This window comes from Octodon degus, unplaced genomic scaffold, assembly GCF_000260255.1.
Source record: "Octodon degus isolate 3935 unplaced genomic scaffold, OctDeg1.0 scaffold00025, whole genome shotgun sequence".
Taxonomy (NCBI): Eukaryota; Metazoa; Chordata; class Mammalia; order Rodentia; family Octodontidae; genus Octodon; species Octodon degus.
In genome coordinates, this window is record NW_004524601.1 from 11,814,662 (window position 1) to 11,837,144 (window position 22,483).

General features: G+C 36.3%; 1 protein-coding gene across 1 annotated transcript in view; it reads right to left on the reverse strand.

The window, feature by feature from the left end:
• The window catches only part of Gulp1 (GULP, engulfment adaptor PTB domain containing 1), a 287,228-nt gene that overhangs the window by 96,481 nt on the left and 168,264 nt on the right, over positions 1 to 22,483 (reverse strand). Inside the window, exons 3-4 of the mRNA XM_004628630.2 lie at positions 11,314 to 11,388; positions 6,036 to 6,097 (exon numbers count right to left, since the gene is read on the reverse strand). Coding sequence (XP_004628687.1) covers positions 6,036 to 6,097; positions 11,314 to 11,341 — 90 coding nt within the window. The 5' untranslated portion in view covers positions 11,342 to 11,388. The remainder of the gene's footprint in view (positions 1 to 6,035; positions 6,098 to 11,313; positions 11,389 to 22,483) is intronic.

Consider the following 22,483-nt stretch of genomic DNA (forward strand, 5'->3'; position numbering starts at 1 on the left):
TATATATATATATGTATATGCATTTATAGATGCATATAGTGGATGGGAGGCTGAACTTCCAGTATGCTAGTGTTCTACTACTGAACTACATCTTAGTCCTAATCTTAGTTCTCATAAATCTAGCTCTTTGTGCAGACATATGATTATTACATCAGCCCTTTGGGGGTACCTGTACATTTTAGAATGAACCATCTAATGACTGTTCCACAGGAAACATTTGCCCCAACTCTTCATCTAGAAAAAGACTATGTTACACCAACAGAATAATGAAGTAACCAAATTTAAAGTCTGACAGCTTTTGACCTTAACAGGAAAAGAGTTTGGTATTCTCAACAAATCTGGAGAGACATGAAAATACTACAGCCTCCCTTAATAATGGTGGATTTATTATTTTTTTCTGTTTTAATGTTCTAATTCAAGCTGCAACAGGAGACTCACATAGAAGCCACCTAAAGATCTTGTCACCTTTATTTTCAAAATGTACCAGACTCTCACGACTCTTCCACTGCAGTCCCTGCAGTCACTTCTGCCTGGCCTCACTACTACCACTTTTCACTCCTTAGAGCCAATTTCTGTTAAAAACTTGTCTCACATCTTGTCAATTTAAAAAAATGCTCCAAGTCTACTGATGTCTTGCTCTAGTCTGCGTGAGCTGCCTGGCCAGGGTTCACCTCTGTCCAGGGCAGACAGCACGCCAGGCACCTCTTCAGGCCCTGCTGGACCTCCGCGGGCAGCAGGGACACCATCTGCCCTGCCTCTCACATCTTTTCCCTCCCGCCTCATTTAGTCACGCACTCTTCAACATTCCCTGTTCACGGTAAATCAGTGCCTTGTTTCCCTCTGCTGCCAACTCCAATATTCTGCTAACCTGCTGTTCTTTTCTCCACAGTAGTTATTATACAAAATATGGCACTAACATTACATCACATATGCCAATATACATAATATATAACTTATACTATATAAATAGTTTTAATTTTGTACTGATAGATGAAAATGTATGCATTATTTTCTTTCTGGTATCTCTCAAGAGCTATTTTGTTGACTGAGCGTCTGCCCCCGGAAATGACTGTATCTTGTGTTATGATCATTGCCCAAAGCCAAGATCAGGACCTTATGTAAAGTCGTAGCTCAATTCCAGTGAATAAAGATTTGTATGAATGAGTAAGATTTCAGTTACTTTTGCTGTATTTTTCTGTCATGCTGGCCAAGTTTATATGCATGTTACAGAAATCATTGTCAGATCTTATATTCAGTAAGGCTAAATGGTTAAACTGACATATAAATCACACGCTATTAAACAGATGAACTTCTTACAAGCAGCTCCACTCCTCTTGTTATTTGATGGTCTAAATGAGTTAAAATAATGAAACCTTTGGTATTACTTAAAGGTGGGCTACAATTTAAAGTTAGTGGATTTCTAATTTTTTCAACACTGAACCACAAATCTTATGGAACAATTTGATATATAATATATTTGTTCTGAAAACCTAGTTTTTTCTCTTTCATTCTATTTTAAAGTTTAAATAATGACTCCAAAAAAACATTGATTTTATAACCCAATTTTTTTGCCATCAGTTGTTTTATTTATTATTTTATTTTATTTTATTGCAGTACTGGGGATCAAACTCAGGACCTTGTGCTTGCCAGGCAGGCACTTATGTCACTGAGCTATCTCCCCAGTCCCATCAGTTTTAACCTACAGTTTAAAAACCTTATTATGGAGTACCTGGTTGATAAGAAAGATGCTCAGTGAACTGGTACGTATGTTGCCACTGAACATTAAAGACGAATGAGTGGCCAAAACCTGCAAACTAATGACCCTGAGCTATAGATTTGCCTAAACCCCTGTTTGATGAGTTCACAGCCTGAACTATTCTTCTGTCACCCAATGCCTTCTCAATCTACATTTTTAGTCCTGTCCATCTCTACAATTCGTGGGCCAGGGAGATGGCTCAGTAGAATAAGCGCTTCCCTGACAAGTGCAAGGGCCTGAGTTCAATCCCTGGTTCTGCCCAAAAAAAAAAAAAAAAAAAGATAGGGACATCTACAATTCGTAATTTTAAGTTTCATGCATCAACTTAGCAGTTACGTTATTCAATCAAATTCAAGGTAAGGGGCTGGGGAGATGGCTCAGTGGAATAAGTGCTTCCCTGGGCCTGAGTTCAATCCCCAGTTCTGCCAAAAAAAAAAAAAAAAAAAAAAAAAAAAAACACTGACACACAAATTAGAAGATAAGTGTTACTCTGAAGTTATTTTGTAGGTATACTTGTCACATTTAATCAGGTCATCTATGGGAAGAATTGTCTGGATAATATGGGTAAGCCTGATTCAAGCAACTAGAAACAGGCTATGAACAGATCTAAGACTGATGGGTTTCCCGAAGGAAGAAGACATTGTGCCTGTGCACTGGAGGACCAGCTCCTGGCAAGGGGTTGCAGCCTGACCTTCCTGGCAGGTTTTCCCACAATCAAATGATGTGATACTTGGCAATCAATAAAGTAGTGTCAGTGTGTGTGTGTGTGTGTGTGTGTGTGTGCGTGTGTGTACGCATCATATTAGTTCTATTTCTTGAGTGGATCTTCGGTTGATAAAGTACTTCACTGTCCCCAGTAATTCAATGCCTTGCGCAGTCCCTGCCACATTGTTTGGTGCATTGTTTTACTGAATCTGTGCCCGTCACTCTGCCCCTGCACCTCTGAGTGCAGAGCAGTCACCCCACCCTTATTTTGGCCCTCAGAGATTCTGCCTTACCTCCACATTTATAAGATAATGATAACTCAGGATTCTATGACTCTCTACATCTGTAAGTGTAGAATGGCACAGACATGCTGTGACTTTTATACTAATTTTATGATATTTCTTACTTTAATAAGCTGTAAAAACTGTAGGCAATACATCTTAAAGCTCTGAAATGTCAGCTTGCAGCAGCACTCCAGCAACACTACCTGCTACAAAACAGCCACTTAATGGGTGAATATTTATAAGTTACTACACACAGACTTTGAAAAAAAGAAACAGCAAAGCTTTGAGGTCAAGCAGACTTCAAACTTTTAGTTCAGCTCTATCTTTATTAACTTTGCAAAAATGGACAAATCATGCCAATCCTTCAGCATTAACCTTTCTTATGGAAGCAACAATGACACTGTCATTTGTTGCACTAAATTATGGAAAATACTGAAGCAATGTAAAAGTCCTATATGACTATAGTACTTGCAATATATTTTGGCTCAGTGAAATGCAATGCATTTATTATTATGAGATAATATTTAGTGTAAAGTAGTCAAATATATGAAATAATATTCAGCATAAAGTAGTCAAATTATGTATTGAACACCTACTCTAATAAAAGTAATTTGGTAAATTATCAGAAGCTACATTAACGATTGTTAAGATTTACTGAGCAGTTAATTTGGTCTAGATACTGCTCTAAAAACTTATCTTTGTTATGTCTACAACTCCAGTGAGAAATTACTGTCATTATCCCCAATTGTGGCTGAATAATCGCACATACAGAACAGTAACTATTTTCCCAAAGACATTCAGCAAAAAGTATGAGGGCCTGAATACAAGTCAAGACGGTCTAGTCTTAGAGTTCATATGCTGTGCTACGCTATTTCTTGTGGACACGTACTTGCAATTTCAAGTAGCATATACTCTACAAAGAAACACAGAAAATCTTCAAAATAACTGTGCTAAATGGCAACCTACAAAGTGCCACAAAGGAAAGGATTTTTATTTTATTTTATTTTATTTTATTTTATTTTATTTTAGGGAAGGGTCTACAGGGTGTTCAGGTTCTCACTACTAGATGGGACTCCTAGTGATCCGCCTGTTTACAGCCTCCCAAGAGCTGGGATTACAGGCCTGCGCCACCACACCCAGTCTCAATTGCCATCTGAGTGCCCCCCGGGAGAGGGGCTGGCACCGCAGGCCCAGGAATCGAGTCCCTGGCCCCTGTGCCTGCTTGCAGGTGCTTTAATACGCTGAGCTATTTGGCTGGCCCTAAATGCTCTTAAAATTTACTATTTGTCATACACATAATCCATATATCACACATGAGATCATATTAAGATGGACAAAATCGGGCTGTCCTTCCACATTTTGCTGACCCCACACAAAAAGGTGTTTCTGTAACCTCTGATTAGTGTAGGGTATCTCACAGTTATGCGCCGTGACTTAGCACAAACCACTTGTGCACACAGAAAGATGAGACTCTATTGCCACACTAGCCTTCAGAATTAACAGTTACGTTCTTTCCAATTATAATATAATCTTTTGATCCTTTATAAAGCAAACTTTCAAAAACAGACATTGGAACGATACCAAAATAAATAATATTTGATGTTTTCATTTGAAGTATATAATTCCATTATGACCATCAAATCATGTGATTTATGATAGATTTCTAGTGTACATTTTTTTCTGCAAACATTTCATAGTTCATTAATCATTAATATGAAAAATATCTGGAAAAGAAAAATAATATGAACTTGGTATAGTTAACTAAACTTTTTACAGTGAATCATACCAGTCAATCTTCATGTTAATTTTCAGGAAATGCTATAAATGTTGCAATGAATTCAAGAATGTTCACTTTATTGAGAAGATATTTTAAAGCCTTTTTCTTGCTATAAATCAGTGAGAAAAAAATAAACATTTTCTGTATTCTACAGATTTTACTGCTAGCATGACCTCTGGAAGAATTTCTTCCACAAAGCCTCTTTTAGTGTATCTTCCTGCTGTTTCAGTCATAGATTCACACTGTAAAGTTTCTTATTAAACAACAGTAATTTTCTGCTCAAAAAATTTTTGCAATTTTTCCTAAAACAACTCCTATAGCTTATCTTATTATAGCTCAATGTATAGTTCACTAATCTATCAACCTATACATTATCTTGTAAAAAACAGTGCAACTTTGTGCTTCTCACGTGGTCTTGACAGTTCAGCTGCTCACATTTGACCACCTCATAATCCCCATCCCAAATCTTTCACTTACTTTTATCTTTTTCAAATTTTGACCCAGATTTCTCTAAAAACCATTGAGGTTTGATTCTACCTAATTGCAAAAATAGCACCTTTCTTTAATATCCAGTTTGTAAATTGTAATCACCCATTTGTCTATTTCCAACACCAATTATATCAATTTTTTAAAGCCATTGATGTTCTTCAAAATTAAATTAAATTGAATGTTAAAAATTAAAAAAATAAATACAAGGCGGCTAGCCAAAGAGCTCAGTGGATTTAGGTGTCTGCTTAGGCAGACGCAAGGGCCAGTGGTTCGATCCCCGGGCCTGCTATGCCAGCCCTGCCCCAGAGGCACACTGAGATGGAGATTGAGATTGGGAATGATGGCAAATGCCTGTAATCCCAGCACTTGGGAGGCTGTAAACAGGAGAATCACTACAAGTCTGATCTAGTAGTGAGACCTTGAACACTCTGTAGACCCTTCCTTAAATACAGAAAAATGAATAAAATAATTAATTAATTAAATTAAATAAATACATGGGTGTAATATTTATGCTTCTTAATTAGCATATGATAATTTGAACAAATGAATAGCAAAAATACACTTTTTTCTGTTTTTCAACATTTTTAAGATTTGGTTTTGTTTTCTTGGGTGAGGATTACATTTATTAAAATTATGGCTCATTCTCCTAATTTCTACGTTAATTTTTAGTTTTAGTCTGTAATGCAACATTAGCATGCTTTCAAAGGGTGCGAATGAGTCAGATGTCCAGTTTTCTGCAGGAAATGATATTACACATAATCTGAACAACAGCCAAAAATACTTGAAAAAGTAATGCACGTGGTATGCAACGTAAGAAGAAATTTCAAAAGAAACAATTTTAAAGGACTAGTTTATTTGGAGAGAAAACTTCTTTAATTATTTCATCTCCACAGATTTTTTTTTCAGCACTCACCAAAAAAAGAAAAAAAAAAAAAAAGGCCAATGCTTAAGCAATCTAAGACAACCATCCCTAGTTAGTAATACTACAACATAATACAATCATTACCGTATGAACTCTTTTTACCTTTGCATTATAGGGAATGTAATGTTTTGATAAAGCCTCAGGTGTATGCATCCATGTTTTGTCTGCAACAAAGAAGACACAACATTAAATTACAGGTGAGTATGCTGTCAACATCATGTGTTAGTGCCTGTGGGGAGTCTGGGATGGGCGGGGACATTTCCTGTCCTGACATTCTGCTAAATTAAAGAAGAGCAGAGCTCACACTTAGAACAATATAACTGAGATTGATTATAGCAGTCCTTTTTGATATAAAAGTTCTTCTACAAAATTTTTTTAAATAACGCAAATTATGCAGAAGTTTTAAAGAATATATAAAAGTACCAACACCAGGGAATGTGAATAATACCTCTCATACAATTAAAGACCATTACCTCTCTCCTTTCACTTTATGCTTTCATTAATTACAGGTTTTTTTTCTTAGTTCATATAACAAAAGCGTACTTTTTCTCATTGTAATTATTTTTATCATCAGGATTTAACTATTCTAAATGAAAAAGTTACACTAACTTTTTGTATTTCTATGAAGCTGAAAAAAGTTCTATGTTCATTAAGAAATCAACATAACTTTAGGGAAATCTTTATTCTAAATTTAAAGAAACATTGACTGAAGGTCTACAATGAGGAATTCTGAAAATAATTTTTTTGAAAATAAGTAATTTTGAAAAAGAAAATAATTTTAAAGCATTATTGGAAAAATTTCTTAGATAAATATAATAAAATAGAAATAAATGTACCTCAAATGTATAGATCTTGAAGCTAACATGACTATATAATTTGCATTTTGTTTTCATATTGTAGTTATTTATATTCTCATCAATTTTTGAACTTTTCCCCTATATTGACAATATTTCATGTGGGAATTTTTTTGTTACTTGATTAAATTATTATTTACATGAATTTCTACTTCTGGATAAAATTTGATTTCTGAGGGATGTAGCTGAAGCCGAGGAGACAACTCATTGGAATAAGTGTCTGGCTGAGGGGTGCAGCAGAGGTAGAGACTGATCACACACACAGAGCTAAAGCAAGGCCAGCCCCAAGAACACAGAGCACCTGAGGTGAGTCCGACAAGCGAGTTGGTAGGCAGGTGTTTCCCCCTGGCAGGAGAGGGGCTTCACCTGTTCTCAGCCTCCTGCTGATTGTATAGGTCCATGCACTGCAGCTGTTGGGCAGCTCCTTTCGCGCATGGGGTTGGGGGGGGGCTCTGCCTGAGCTCAGCTTTCCATATTGTTTCCTGCCTTCCTTTCTTCACCCTGCACCATCGTCCCTCTAGGAACTTCAAGAGCTACATTAGATGGTGAAGATTTCTATGATTTTCCATCTTGGTTATAACATTTATGACTGCTAGTGATGATGACACGATTTGTTCAGGAATAATCTGTACTTAGAGCTGAAACAGTAGGTCACAATATGGTACACCAAAACAATAAAAATACTAAACATGAGCCTTCAGTAAATTTAGAAAGAGACCTAATTTCCCTTTTTTCTCCTTTGCTCAATTCTTATATCTTCATTCTTAAATATGCAACATTTCTGAGGAAGATATAAAGTCTGGCTAATGTCTGAATATGATGGTTCATACCAGTTCTGAGGCAGATAGACAATTTCTTTCCTCTGTAAGCCTCTATTATTTGAAAACTGGTGATACTGCTTCTGCTATAGTTTCATATTGCAGTGACCTAGAAAAAGGATAGGTGTCCCTAGCTGTTTCTGATGGCAGACCAAAATAAACACAATATTAAATTACCAGTGGGTAAGCTGCAGTTGCTACAATAATACAAACAGGCAATCACAGAACACTAAATGCAAATGTTCTAGGGCTGTGCACTACATAACATCTGTTTAGAGGTAGCATTCTTCATACCCTGAAGGATTTCCTGTACAAATCCTTCCCGTCACCTGAATTTATACTTTGGTAAATGAAAAAAGTCACAGAGTAAAACTTCTGGCTGCCTCACAACAATGCAGTTAGATCTAGAGAAAAAAACAGAAACATTGGACTTCACTCACTAATTGTGCCCACAGAAGCAATCAGATAAACAAAACGGGCACAGAAAGAAGAATAAAGCATGCTGTATTTCATTTCCTTGAAAGTCAGTAACTCAATATTGAATACTTACTTGAGAGGAAATGCTAACATTTCGCTTTACAAATGTCAAACTACTGTGACTGCTCATGAATAAATTTAGGTTTTTGAAATATAATTAATAAGGAGCTCATCAGGAAAAAAGCAGTAACTTCATTATTTATTGTATGCATATTTTGAATATGTGGTTCTATGAAATGATATATTTGGGACAATTTTCATAAAAAAGAAAATAATTATTAAATAGTTAAGAATAAAGTATGCATTAAGATTATAGTTACCCAGCAATATGTCAAGTGTTAGGAATGTGGAATATAATTCATAGAATTATTTAATTATACTTATTCACATGCGATTTTTATGCTTTTCACTATTTTTTTTATTTTGAGATAATAAATAGATGCAGGATTTTCCAAGTTTAGAGAGAATACTCACATAATCTGTAAAACAAATCACTCAGATTCAATCTATGATTATAATGTTAGACTAACCATTAAGGAGCTCTTCAAAATAGCTCAAAATAATACAAATTCAATTTATTCAGTTTTTTTCACAATTACTGAGCAGCTACAAAACCATTAAAACATTTGCAAAGAAATAATTAGAACCTGGCTTATTCGATCAAATACCATAATACTAATTCACAGATCTTAATTTCCAGAAAAGAAAACCAAAGCAGCTACATTTAAGTAAGATGATAACCTCTCCTCCTCAGGCTTTTGAGGCACTTAGTAGAACTGCATGTGTTGATCAAGAAAACTTGATAAAATAACGTACAAGGTTTTACTGAGAGAAGACCATTTTACTTTGTTTAGAATACTACACATTAGCTATAGAAGGAAATAGCGCTTGAATTATAAATTCATTTATAGCTCTAGATTCTTAGAATATATGAAGGCTTCCATAAAATTTAAGTCACTATCTGAAATTAAAAGTCAATAGAATAATGCTATTGGTTAAACAAGAAACAGAGGCTCTAAGAATTCTCACTTTAACAAATGTCACAACTGATGAGCATTTGCAGAACTTCACATATCAATTCTAGTTGGACTTGAAGCAAAATATTGACCAATAAATTATTTTTTCTATTTTTAAAGAATAAAAAGTAGTGATAGAGAAAAAAAGCAGCTTTAGAAACAATACAAGATTTCACCTAACAAAGTAATAGGAATTCAACAATGGTTACTGTATTACAGGATGTTGTCTTCCAATTAGTTATTCAGATTGACCAATAAACCCTTGATAAGGGCACTTTGTAACTAGACTTGAAAAATAAGACAAGGTGAGGGAAATTAAAAAAGAATGACATAATGGCTAAGGAGTCTACTTCCTGGTTCACCAAATCGTTGCAACTTCCCCCAAAATTGTGCTCCTACTGTGCACACATAGCACAAACATGCAGCCATGGTCACCTGGGTAATTATCCAGTCCTTCAGATTTGTCAGCTTCCTTCATATAAATGCTAATCAGATGTAGTGTAAATTTTAAAGCCTTGGGAAAGGGAGTTGCAGGAATCACACGTGTACAAAGAACTGATTTTTAAAACAAAGATAATGTGATTCAAGTGATGAGTTCTGATGTGAGATACTGTTGCTTCATTGAAAATATACCAGGATGATTTCTGGATATTGTTACTAGCAAAAGAATAAAAAAAAGTCTTGTTTTTGAGGTTTTAAAGCAGAAACAAGCCATATACCACACAACTGCATTTGTTTCTCTTTATTGAGAAAAATGAATAAGTGTACTTGTAGCATCACAAATCACATCATCTAAATTCACACTGAATACATCCATTTTTTGTAGCATATCCAAATGTCTGAACATTTCCCACTCAAGTCATGAAAGCTAGTAATTTGAGTCATTTTATTATACTTTTACATGACTCTGTTAAAATGATTTCCCCTACATGAAGTCAATGACCTTATAATTTGCATTGTTTGTCCTTTATTAGAAACTAAACCCTAGGGCTAAATGGAGCCTCTTCAAACTCTGAAAAGCAGATCTCACTACATGCCAAGAATCCTGCTGCCTTGACAGTTGCCTAGCTTTTCTCCTCTGAGAAAGGTATAATGTGTCACTTTTAACTCTTTTGATCTTTTTTAAAGAGATGATACTCTATGCCTGGCTGTGCAGTAGAGTGCCAACCGCTCTGGCTTCCATCCTGGACTGTCCACTGCTCACACGTTAGAAGGATAAACTAAAGCCACTGGTCATCACACCTGACTTCATTACTAGGAACTGTTTACTCACAAACCACAGAAAGTGAATCTTCCAAAGAACAACACAATCAATAATTGCACAATATATGTTTTAAAGATGAGATTTTCTGGATCTTTATTGTGCAGTTTACGATATCACAGTAAATCTAACTGCATGAAATAAGTGTGTGAAGTAAGACCTAACTGTATGACTGACATATCTATAACCCAACCTGGTCATAACATATTTATGGCCCTACTACATTATAAATCATCTATGAATCTGATTAGCATTGCTTAAGTATTCTTTTCTGATTCATTGATAGCATGTTTAATGGGGAGAGTCCTCTGGCCTACACCAGAAAACTTCTAGAGTGAAAATTATACATTCATTTAACTTCATTTAACTAGACAACACTATGAAATACTTCTTTCCTATGAAGAAACCAAAAAATATTTTGTCAACTGCTATGTTTTCTTGTTCTTTGTAAAACATCATTTAAACTAGCTATTTATTGTCATCCTTACTGATGATCATGATATGCTGAATCTAGATTTCCTTTAATTCTTATCTGAATATTAATAATGAACCTGTTTGGTCTCATTGCTATGACTCCACTTATCACCAATTCTTACCTATTACTCAATAATACATGAGGTGTGCACACACGCGCACACACAAATACTCAGGAATTTATAGACTCAACCCCAGATAATTTTGTAACATATAGCCGTATAAAGTACAGTTAGAACTAGGTTTCAGATCATTTTATTCTTTGAAACTTAACATAGCATGAAGTTACAGGGGAACATATTGTCACAGACATATTGTGAACTAATTAGCAATCGCTGTACATTTTAATTGATCTAATTTCATTTTATTGCTGAGTGTTGTTGGTCTGATAATAGGTAAAAGTGATTTCTTATCATCTGCGCTTTATTTCCATAATAATATTGATTTGATTTCCAGGTCCTCTAAAATGAGCATACTCACCTTTCTTCCTGCTAAAAGCACGATTCATGATGAGAATTTGCCAAATGTCTGCTCGGTTCAGTCACACTTTATACCCTATGAAAACAAAACAAAACAAAACAAAATTAAAACATAAAGCACTGTTGTACAGTCTCTTGTGTCAATGCATTTTATTTTTTTTTAATTTTATTTATTTATGTGTGTGTGTGTGTGTGTGTGTGTGTGTGTGTGTGGCCAGCTCAGCCCACCAGGGGGCGAGGCTGGCTGGCATGTGGTGCTGGGGGATTGAACCATGGTCCCTGTGTTTTGCCAAGCTTGTTCCAAGTAGGTGCTTTAGACCACTGAGCCATCTCTCCAGCCCCATGTGTCAATGCATTTTAATGACAAAGCCTTTTAAATGAGTTACAAGCTATATTCTAAAGTATCCCAACAGCACGGGGTAAGAATAAACATACTCAATATTAAGACTGACACTACATATCAACTAAAATTCCTCCAAAGTTCTTTAATTTTATGTCTTTCTTACTATGCACACATTATTAATTATATTTATCTGAAAAACTGGAAAAAGCTCAGAACTTTCCTCTGAGTTTACTGGGAAGAAGTGTGGTCAGATTTGGCGTTCTCATGAACACCAGTGGTACATAAACTGAAGCTACTGGATTATTCCTTTAAGAATAAAATCAGCTTTAGAAATCCACTTGCACATATAAACATTTACGTTACTGAACTGAGGCCCATATATGTTCCATGACTGGCACAAAGCCCCAGAGGCAGGTACTACTAGTAGGGGTTAGAAACAGGATAGAGTATTTCCTGCTTACATGGAGCTTTCAATGTGGGCTGAGGATAGGAAACAGGAGAGTAGGCATACTGTCCCTGCGTCACATGTAGCATGGGATTCCAAGCCAGAGGTCCTTTTGCGTATGCATTATTTTCCCAGAAAGGAGGTAAGGTTACTATCTACTCACTTTGTGCTTTATTCCACTGTGAACACTACTCATTAAAACCAGGAACTTGGTTAATGGGTTTAACCTTCTATATAGTGGTTGCTCAGTGGAGACATTTTCAGTGTTAGCTACAAAATGCTTTCATGTGAAAACCAGATGATGCACAGTACTCCCTCAGAAAGCCTCAGGCAGTTCATCCTAGGAAGGGAAGATGGATTTCTTGCTGTGGCTGCACTACCGTCTCCATTTGAGGGCCATGAAAGACTCAGAATCAGTGATCAGATTAGAAGAAGCTGATTTTTTACCACTCCAGCAAAGAAGTGCTCTCAGACTGACCCCCAAGAGCCTTGCCTTTCTGCTGTATCTCCCATCAGGACAAGTGTCTCATGGCAAGTGAAAGACCTTCTTCATTTGAAACTATTACTTTTAAATTACTTTTTTAATTACTTGTGTTTTCCACTTTTCAGAATGATTTCAACCATATTAGGAATGCATTTAATCACCTGATCTACTTTCCATGACATTGCAGGGACGCGTTTTGACAGGAATCAAAGGAAATCCATGTGTCCAGTGTCAGAGCACAATTCTAGGGACTTCCATTTTCAGACGACGAGAATGTGGCTGGATATGGGGTGCAGCCTCTGTGTGCCCACATGCTGCCCACGAGTTTCAGGAGGAAGATAACACAGAGGCTAAGAGTCACACACGAGCCTGGAAGCCGTCCCCCACCCCACTGTGCTACACAGGTATACTGTGGCTTGTGCTCGGAGACCTCCATCATGGTCCGAGTTCTTTTATTCTCCCTGTGTTCCTCAAACCAAGAAGCCAGAGTTCCCAGGTAACTCGGAACTCAACCCATAATCCCAGTGCACTGCTTCTTGTAACTGCTCCTTCCTTTGCCCCTGGGGACATTTCTCTGTCTTCCAGCATTCAAGGTCCACCATTTTGGAGCCATACTCAACTCTTTTAAGGTTTCTTTACTCTGTTAGTGTTCATGAAGCCCAACTGCAATCTGAAGAGAGGCGCTCAGCCTTTCTGAGCTTCCTCCCACCACAGTCTTCTCACCCTAGAAAAAGTGTGGCTCTATGTTACTATAACTCTTTTCTGTTTAAAACTCCCAATGTCTATGAAGTTTATGCCAACACACACACACACACACACACACACACACACACACACTATGAAACAATAGGGAGCACATTATATTCTGAACACCCCCAATGTTGCTTTTCATTCATAACCTAACAGACAGTTAGTTACTGATATATTTTGAAAAAAATAAGGGAAAAAAACCATGAAAAAGAAATAAGATTTAAGTTTTAACTTCTATGAAAAAATGAAAGTAAATACTAGGAAGTTTATTAACCAGTTTATTAACCAGTTATGTTTGATTTCACTGTCAAACATCATTCTTCAACTATTTATTTGATTTATTACTCTACTCTTTTGGTAAAACATCTTACTACCCAACTAGAAAACAAGGGGCCAGGGAGATGGCTCCATAGAATAGGCGCTTCCCTGGCAAGTGCAAGGGTCTGAGTTCAATCCCCAGTTCTACCAAAAATAGATAAATAAATAAACCCAACTAGAAAACAAGCATACACTGCTCCACTGCGTTAATTACACAGTGCCTGATGTCAGGATGGGTTTCAATATACCGTGTATTTATATGACATGCGATAATACATAATGTACTTTTATAGTTGAGATTAAGAAAGTATACATTCATATCTGATGTTTAATAATTACCTCTATACACAAATAAACTATTTCAACTTATAATGTAATATAAATCTTTTCTTTTGAATAAATTTTCCATAAATGCTTTCAGTGATTATTATCATTTGGAAGTATTATTTCTCTATAAATAAATATTTCTAAATCATAGCTACTTATATAAAGAATTACATATGTAACATTTTATCTTTTATTAATTTTTCCCAAAAATATAGCATGGTACAGTGTATTTTACTAGCTCCAAATCATTACTGTTTTGCGCTTTCTATTTTAAAATTAAAATGGAGTTGTAATACAACATGATTATCACTTATATATAAGAATGCACAATTCAATTTACACTCTCTAAGATGTAATATTGAATAATGAGTGTGTACTCTGTACTTTTTATATTTATTTTTGAAACAAAACTCTTTGGGACATAGTGGTACATGATACTACATGAGAACTTGGACTAATTTCCTCAATGGCAACTTTTTTTTTTGAAAAGGTATTTCAAACCCACTCTGAAATATATGTAGATACCTTTCCATGTTATGTATTTTTATCACCGTATTTAGACACTTTTGCTTCTGACCAAGATGAAATAACAAAGGTTAATTTTATCTTGCCACAAAAGCATCTTAAAAATGAATCAAAGAATGACTCTTCATTTGCAGAAAAAGACATTAGTCCATGGAAGATGACAAATAAATGAAGCAAGCCCCATGATTTCCCAGCATACTATTTGGAGAAATTTCTACACTATAGCTGAAGGAAGCAGAACTCAGTCAGGTCCCAGCCATCTCCCATCGTTGATGAGAGAGACATCTTTGAAAACGCAGCAAAATCAAAAGATGCAGTATTCACACCAGCTGCACCAGCAAGGAGAAGGCTACTGAGAAAGAACAAGAGACAGCTGCAGAAGATCCTCAGACGCCTGAGCACTGAAGAATGCCAGATGCCTGGACACCTGCAACAGTCAGCAATGGGAGAGGAACTTCTGTAATTCACAAGACAACAACTAGATTACTATTGAAATACCTGCTTTACTAATGGGGAAAGACGAAAGGTGGAATAAGTGATGTTTTGGTATAGCCTAACAAATCTTTAAAATAACTGGACCCAGGTTGGGGTGCACTGCTTCCAAGCAGCTTCACTGGATCTCAAAACTGTCCTCGTGAATATTACAATGAAAGGGAGGTAGCTCAGTAGAATACGCACTTGCCTGACAGGAGCAGGGTCCTAAATACAACCTCCATGACTGCAAAAAAAGAATACTACAATGGAAGTAAAAACGATCTGGAATCCACAACGTCTAGCATTTCAATTTGAGACTGGGTGTGGTAGTGTGCACCTGTGATCCCAACACTTGGGAGAGTGAAAGCAGGAGTATCACTACAAGTCCGATCTGCATAGTGAAACCCTGTAGACCCTGCACTAAATACATAAAAAAGTAGAAAAATACAGCCCATAATGAGGAGAAAAATCAATTAAACCTCACCCAGAATTTGACAAAGACAGTAGAAATAAAGACATTTAATCATATTTTATATGTTGAAGAAGCTAGGCAATAGATTAAAAGTATATGTGTGTGTGTGTCAGACTAACCTACGTGTAACCTAAATCAAATTTCTAGAAATGAAAGCCAAAATGCATGAGATATAAAAGTACAGAGCATGTGGAATTAATGGCAGATGAGATAACACAGAAGAAAAAGAAAGTGAAACTAAAGATACAAGTACAGAAAATAGCCCTAATTTGATAGATAGATAAAAGAGATCAATGCAAAGACAGAAGAAAGCAAGGGAATAGGGCTAGGAAAGGAAAGATAGATTCCTGAACTCTGAGAAAACTTCCAGAAAATTCCAGTCAAACAGTCCCTGCATTGGAAGACAGAGAAAAATATAGCAGAAATCTATTGAAGTGTAGGCTGAGAATTTTCTAAAGAATGAAAATCACAGCCCCATGGAGAAAGATAGAGAAGTAGAGACAGAGATTGAGTACAGATGTTAAAATTAGGATCTTAAAAACAATGTAAAGAAGACAGAAAAGAACATCTTTAAAACTGAAGAAACTGAAGTTAAGCCACAAAGAAACATACAATCCAATTAGAGATAAGAGTAAGAGTGATTACTGAGACTGATTTTAAGTTTCTTCATACAACACTATTATGCAATTTTTGCTTTTAAGAGTACAGAGGCGAGATCCTATCCTAAATATTTGTAGTATACCGAAAATAGCATTAAGCGACTATATAAATCCATTTAATGTCTACAGTGTCTGAATATGTTCAAGCCCATAAATGGAAAACTTAAATGTGACTAAGGATAATTTATAATTCATTATTTCTAATTTACCAAATTGTTGCCATCATGTATTTAAAGTAAACCATGAATCTTAATCATCAGGCAAACTTTAAAAGATACTATATATATTAAAGACAGATTCCATTACACAAATTACTTTAGCCTCAAATTTTACCTAAAAATTAATAAATACATTGAGAAAACATTGTGAGGTCACTTGATGTAAATTTGACCAATTATAGGTCTAATATTTTTAGAAGTTTGGATCTATCAACTGTTTCCTTAAAAAATCATATTCATTTCTAAAAACTGACACAAAAGAATGCAGTAATATTTACAAACTAATTTAGAAGTTTCCAGTAGCCTTTTAATGAATAACGGCTTTCTGCTCTGCGACCTGCTACTTAAGCTGTTATTGAAGAAAATTAAATCATATGATTATGATTAGAGAAAGTAGATAGGACATGAATATTAAAATCTGTAAAATAGCCAGTCTGGTTTCACTTTTCTCATTATGAGCTCACTTGGGATCAGACATTATTGGAACTCTTTCAAGGTGTTAAAAAAGGGGAAAAATGTAAGTTGAAAGTCATTCTAAACTCCTGCTCACATAGAATCAGAGATGAGTACTGACACAATAAACGCTAATCACTAGGTCGAGCTCTGCGTAGGAAGGTAAACAGAGATGCTAAAAAAAATAGTTTCTTTTGTGAAAGGTCCATAAGGTCCATTTTTTACTGTCAAATGTTTTACATACTTTACTAAAAATGTAATTATTATACATTTGCAATTTAGATACTGAAATAACTGTTCTAGTTTGCTATAAAACCCAAAATCCAATACAAGTCCTGCAATTTCATTGTTTTCAATGGTTAATGAAGCTTCCAAATTCCTACTAGAATTCAGCTTGCTCTGGACACTTGCCTTGACTGAATTAGTGCCTGTTGTAGTTTCTCTGCTTGAGTTTCCAATAGGGAGACATTTTATGATATTCTCTATTGATTTTATGACTGTAAATTACAGCCTTTGCATTTGTAGATCAATAGTGAATGTAGCCAAGAAAAAGAAACAGTTCCCAAAGAGAAATTTCTCTTTACCAGGAGAGAAATCACACAGAATATGGCAAAGGGAATACATATTTATGCTTTGCTAAGAAACAGCAGCATTCGTGAAATTTACCAATTTATCATTATTTCCCTTTATATAGTATTGACCTATATTTTATAATATTCATAAAAATTGTATGTACTTTCCACAGATGTATTCTGACATTGTTTTACATGACAAGGACTCTACCAGGTATAGAAAAATAAAGATAAGTATGATATGGTCCTTGCTTTCAGCAAACAGTGTTCTCAGACGTAGGTGAGAATGTGATGGGGCTCACAGCTGCGTCAAGCCCTAAAGCAGAGGGGATGACACCCTTGTCCAAGAGAGCAGGAAGCGTGAAATGACTGCTTTGTTCAAGAGAAAAGTTCAAGAACTATTCTGTGCAGAGCAGATGGTGAGAAGTGAACTCTGGGGTAGCCAAAGGTTAATGGCATGAGGAACAAAGAATGTTTTCAAAATATGTAGCACGTGCAGATTAAGCACCCAGTGCTCCAAGCCACACTTTTGTGCACCTCCAGCAAGCCATCTTGATCCTCTCTGACCCTCCTCCGCCTTTCCATGGTGCCCTTGACTGGGCAGGGAGAAAGCACACTGGGTACTTGCTGATAAGTCCAACTCCTCAGAGTAGCTTAAAGTACAAGTTCGAGAACCAGCAAGAAAAGCCACATGTTTACTCCAATATCAAGAGTGAGGTCAGAATGAAGCCTTTAATGAACAACAACAAGAAAAAAAAAAAAAATGAGCACACATAGTTAGTCTCTTCTCACATTGAAAAGTGGAACTGAAGCCACTTTATCCTTACAGTAACAGTTTCTCTTGGATGAGCATATTCAAAAGATATCCCACAGATGTAAACCTTATTTTGTGGCAACTCTGGGATAGCATAGAATTCCATACAGAAAGCAGATAGTACAGAGATGCTTCTTGTTCCCTTTCATGACCCTCGAGGGGGCGCCACCACTAGGCATGACCAGAGATGAGGACTGTCCCAGAATTCTGCTGGGATACTCAGGCCCAAGAAATCTTCCCATGAGCATTACAGTATCTGTCCACAGCTATCTAGTAATTTCTGGTAATCAGTCTCAACAAACAGATACGGAGATTACTTTTGTTATAGCTCATACCAAAGGCAAATTTATTTTTTCTGCATAGATTTTTTTCATTGTGATCTTAAGTCCTCAATGAAAGCCATCTACTGTTCTCTCAAATCAAACGATATCTCAGTAAATAAGTACGCTAAGAAAAATGCACATGAAAAGTAATGAAACTATTTCATGTTGCAGAACTCCATATGCTGACATTATTTGCAACATAATGTACGTGGGCCTAAGTGTACATGTGGACCTAAACAGTGACCGAGGTCTCATGTCATCTTGTGCCATGAACTTGGAAATTCTTTGTAGATCTCTTAATCGATATTTTAATGTTTTAAGTGTAGCTATTTTAACATAACAGCATACTTTCTTCTTTTTATTGTGGTTATACACATCAGCACCAGATCATTTTAGAGCTGGTGGTTTGGTCATTCCATCAAACTTTTCCATAAAGCATTTTTTTTTTTTTTTTTTGGTTGTATTGGGGACCAAACTTGAGACCTTGTACTCGCCAAGCAGGCACTTACGCTGTTCAACTATCTTCCTGCCCCCATAATGCATATTCTAACTGCGAACTAGAACTTGTGAGGTTCAGTTATAGGGGAAATATTATGTTTGGTCAAACTGCCTGAACTCCTTTGCCAGCCTGGAACCCAGACCTCAACTATAATAAGTGCTATTAGAATTTTATGGCTAGGTATGTGAAATGTATTTATGAGTAAGTTGATCTTTACACAAAAAGCAATCGTATAAATGTTATTTGAGTTTCAATTTATTTCAGCTTCAAAAGCAATTCCTTTTCTAAGCTATTTTACTTGAAAGTTCTCCTCATTTAAATATCATACCTTAATATAGGCTGCTTATAGATTGGCATTTTTGACAATAAGCCAATGTTTTAGTAGTTGTATTAAATTTACAAAAACTCAATAACTGTCAATGTGTCCAGATTCACAATCCTAAGCATTTGGTAGTTTAAAGAGAGTTTTAAGAGAAAGGGGAAGGAAATAATTCCTTTATCTAGCATTTAAAGCAACCCTCAGAAGAAAACTTGCCTTCTCACTTGATGAGCAGAGCCTCTCCGGGTAACATAAGAGACAACAAATTCAGTCCTCCAAAATAGAAAATACAAATATTGGCCCAGAAAAAAACATACTTTCTCTACAGTTAGAAACAATACTGGGAGCCCGAGGAGAAAGCCTAACATCCCAGCACCTGCCTGGCAAGCTTGAAGTTGTGATTTCAATTCCCAGTACCAACCCCCAAGAAAAAGAAAACAGAAACAAAGTTGGATACCACTGCTACCCTGGTTTACATACAGCACTCCCAGCCCGCAAAAACTTCTTTCTGCTTCTGCCACTACAATCATGCAGGTTCCGTTTTGAACATCTGAAGGACTACAGAAATCTTAAATTTGCAAGCCTCCTTCCTTTGGTTTTTCTGCCAATCATTCATATATGGCTAACTAAACATCTCTCCTCAGGAATCTGCATCCATCCCTTTCTTGAAAATGCTAGATTGTACCCTAGCTCTCTGTTTCTAGAACAATGAAAAAGGTAAAGAAATCCCCCCAAAGCCAGCAATGGTGGCACAGGCCTGTAATCCCAGCACTCTATTTGGTGGACATAAGCAGATCATGAGTTGGAGCCCAGCCTGGAGCCACTGCTCCTGTCTCAAAGTTTAAGCAAGTAAGGAAAGGGGTGGGAAGATAGCTCAAGTTGAAGGCTTTGATTTCTACCTCTAAGACCCGAAAAAGACAAACAGCAGCAAAGGAAGAATTCTCCCACTTCTCAGTATTTTGGCATTTCAGAAACAACTTACTGCAGCTTGCTTCACAATGTGACTTGGAGAAGACTCACACTAAGCCATTTTGGTAGGTATGATAAGAACGTGGGAAAACTCCAGCTCCTATTCTCTGCTGAATAAATGATGAGCTGAGCCATGTGTGCCCTGAAAAGTCTGGAAAATCTACTTGGGGCCTTGCCTTGGCCAGACTCTAGCCAAGCGTCCCTCTTTTCTCCAGGCCCATGGACTTGGATCCATTCTAAGCACCAGCAATCTCAACCCGTAGCCCTGGCTTCTCCTAACAAATGAAGCTGAGGGTAGCACGCTCTATGATCCACGCTTCCGACCCACACCATCTTGATTCATCTGTCTCTGTGTGCTGTCTCTTTAGTCTTATTTTTCTCCAATCTGTAAAAGAATCATCCTTTTCTGCCTAACCTTTGAGTTAATGGTTGATCAAGGGTGACATATTTTCCCTACTCCGCTTCCCCCATCCCTGTATTACAAGAATCTTCTCAATCAGCCTGCCCTTATCTGAATCCAGACTGGCTTTGTATTTGACAATCCAGTTGAGTATATTTGAAAAAAAAAATCCTGGCAATAGATCTCAACCTACTTTACTGAACTAATTTGCAAAATTTCTTTTCAAGATACCCATCAAAGGAAGCTAACTCTCTTACTTGCTTACACTAATGAGGGCTTCTAGTTCAATGTCCACATAGTCCCCTCAAACAGACACAAAAGGAGGCCTTCAGAAGATGAATCAAGCTGAATACTTACAAACACTGCCTTTGTAACCCATGCACTCACAGAATATCTATAGTAAATATTTTTAAATTTAAAATCAATTATTTTTATAAAACAATATGCATTTTATTAATATGAAAACACATTGGTAGTCCTCAAAAACTGCTGCAAAGGTTTAATTTTTTTAAAAAAATCATCATCTACATTAAAGGTATTTTCAGAATTAGGAAATTCTTCAGTAATATGAGTGACAAATGAGATCACAACCTTCTTACAAATATGCAAGATTCCAGATAAAGACAATGTACATTTTCCTCAAAGAAATTAAGCCAATAATGACAGTAACAATGATTGTTTTCTGATATGTATATATATTTTTTCTGATATTTCTTATATATTATATAAGAAATATTCCTTCTTAGAGCTGGCCAGACAGCTCAGTAGCCTAAAGCACCTACTTATGCAGAACGCAGCAGCCGGGGTTCAATCTCTCATGTGCCGTGCTGGTCTCGCCTATGGGGTGCATGAGACTGCAACTGAGATTGGGTATGGTGGTATGCACCTGTAATCCCAGCACTTGGGAAACTGAAAACAGGAGGGTCACTACAAACCCGATCTGTGTAGAGAGACCTTGTAGGCCCTATACTAAATACACACACAAGAAGAAATATTCCTCCTTTAAACAGAAAAAAAATTAAGTTATATATATTCATATGCATTATACTGATGCAATACACAGAAATGAGCAATTTGATAGAACCATGCATATTTTCAGAGAAGAGTTTCACTGAGCTCATGAAAATATTTCCAATGTCACAATAGCAAAACTGCAGGAAAAATTAACTCCAATAAAGAAATGGAGCCAGATTCTTCATTTATGCTTAAATTTTCAATGACACAAAACTCTAAGAACAGAAGAAAATTGAATAGTATCTAGTTAATGCCTTCATTTCACTAGGTATCTTGTGAATAATTGGCCCACAGTTTCCAGTATATTGAGCGCCTGACAGAGAGATCACAATTTGCTGAGGATGCACAAATATTTGTTTGACTTTTTAAAACTTGAAATGGCCTAAAATTTAGAAGAAATCTCTTTCACGAAAGCAGGATTGAATAACCTCCATCCTTCAGTAAGCTTCAGCAAGCAGTACAATACCTAACAAGTAACACTAATATTGTTTTCTCTGAAACTAGGATCAGAGCAGGGGAGATGGCTCAGTGGTACAAGTGCCTGCCTGGCAGTATCAAGGTCCTGAATTCAACTCCCAGTACCAAAAAATAAAATTAAATAAATAAATAATCAGATTGACGGTACTAAAGGTGTTGCTCCTGATACAGAGACGTGGCTGTGATAATTGGAAGGGAGGGGAAAACTGATATTAGCAATAATTGAGATGATTACCCATCTACTGAAATTCATGTTGTAGGTTCAGCAAGACTGGCAGATACAAAATCAGCATACAAAAATGAAATAGCTCCTCTT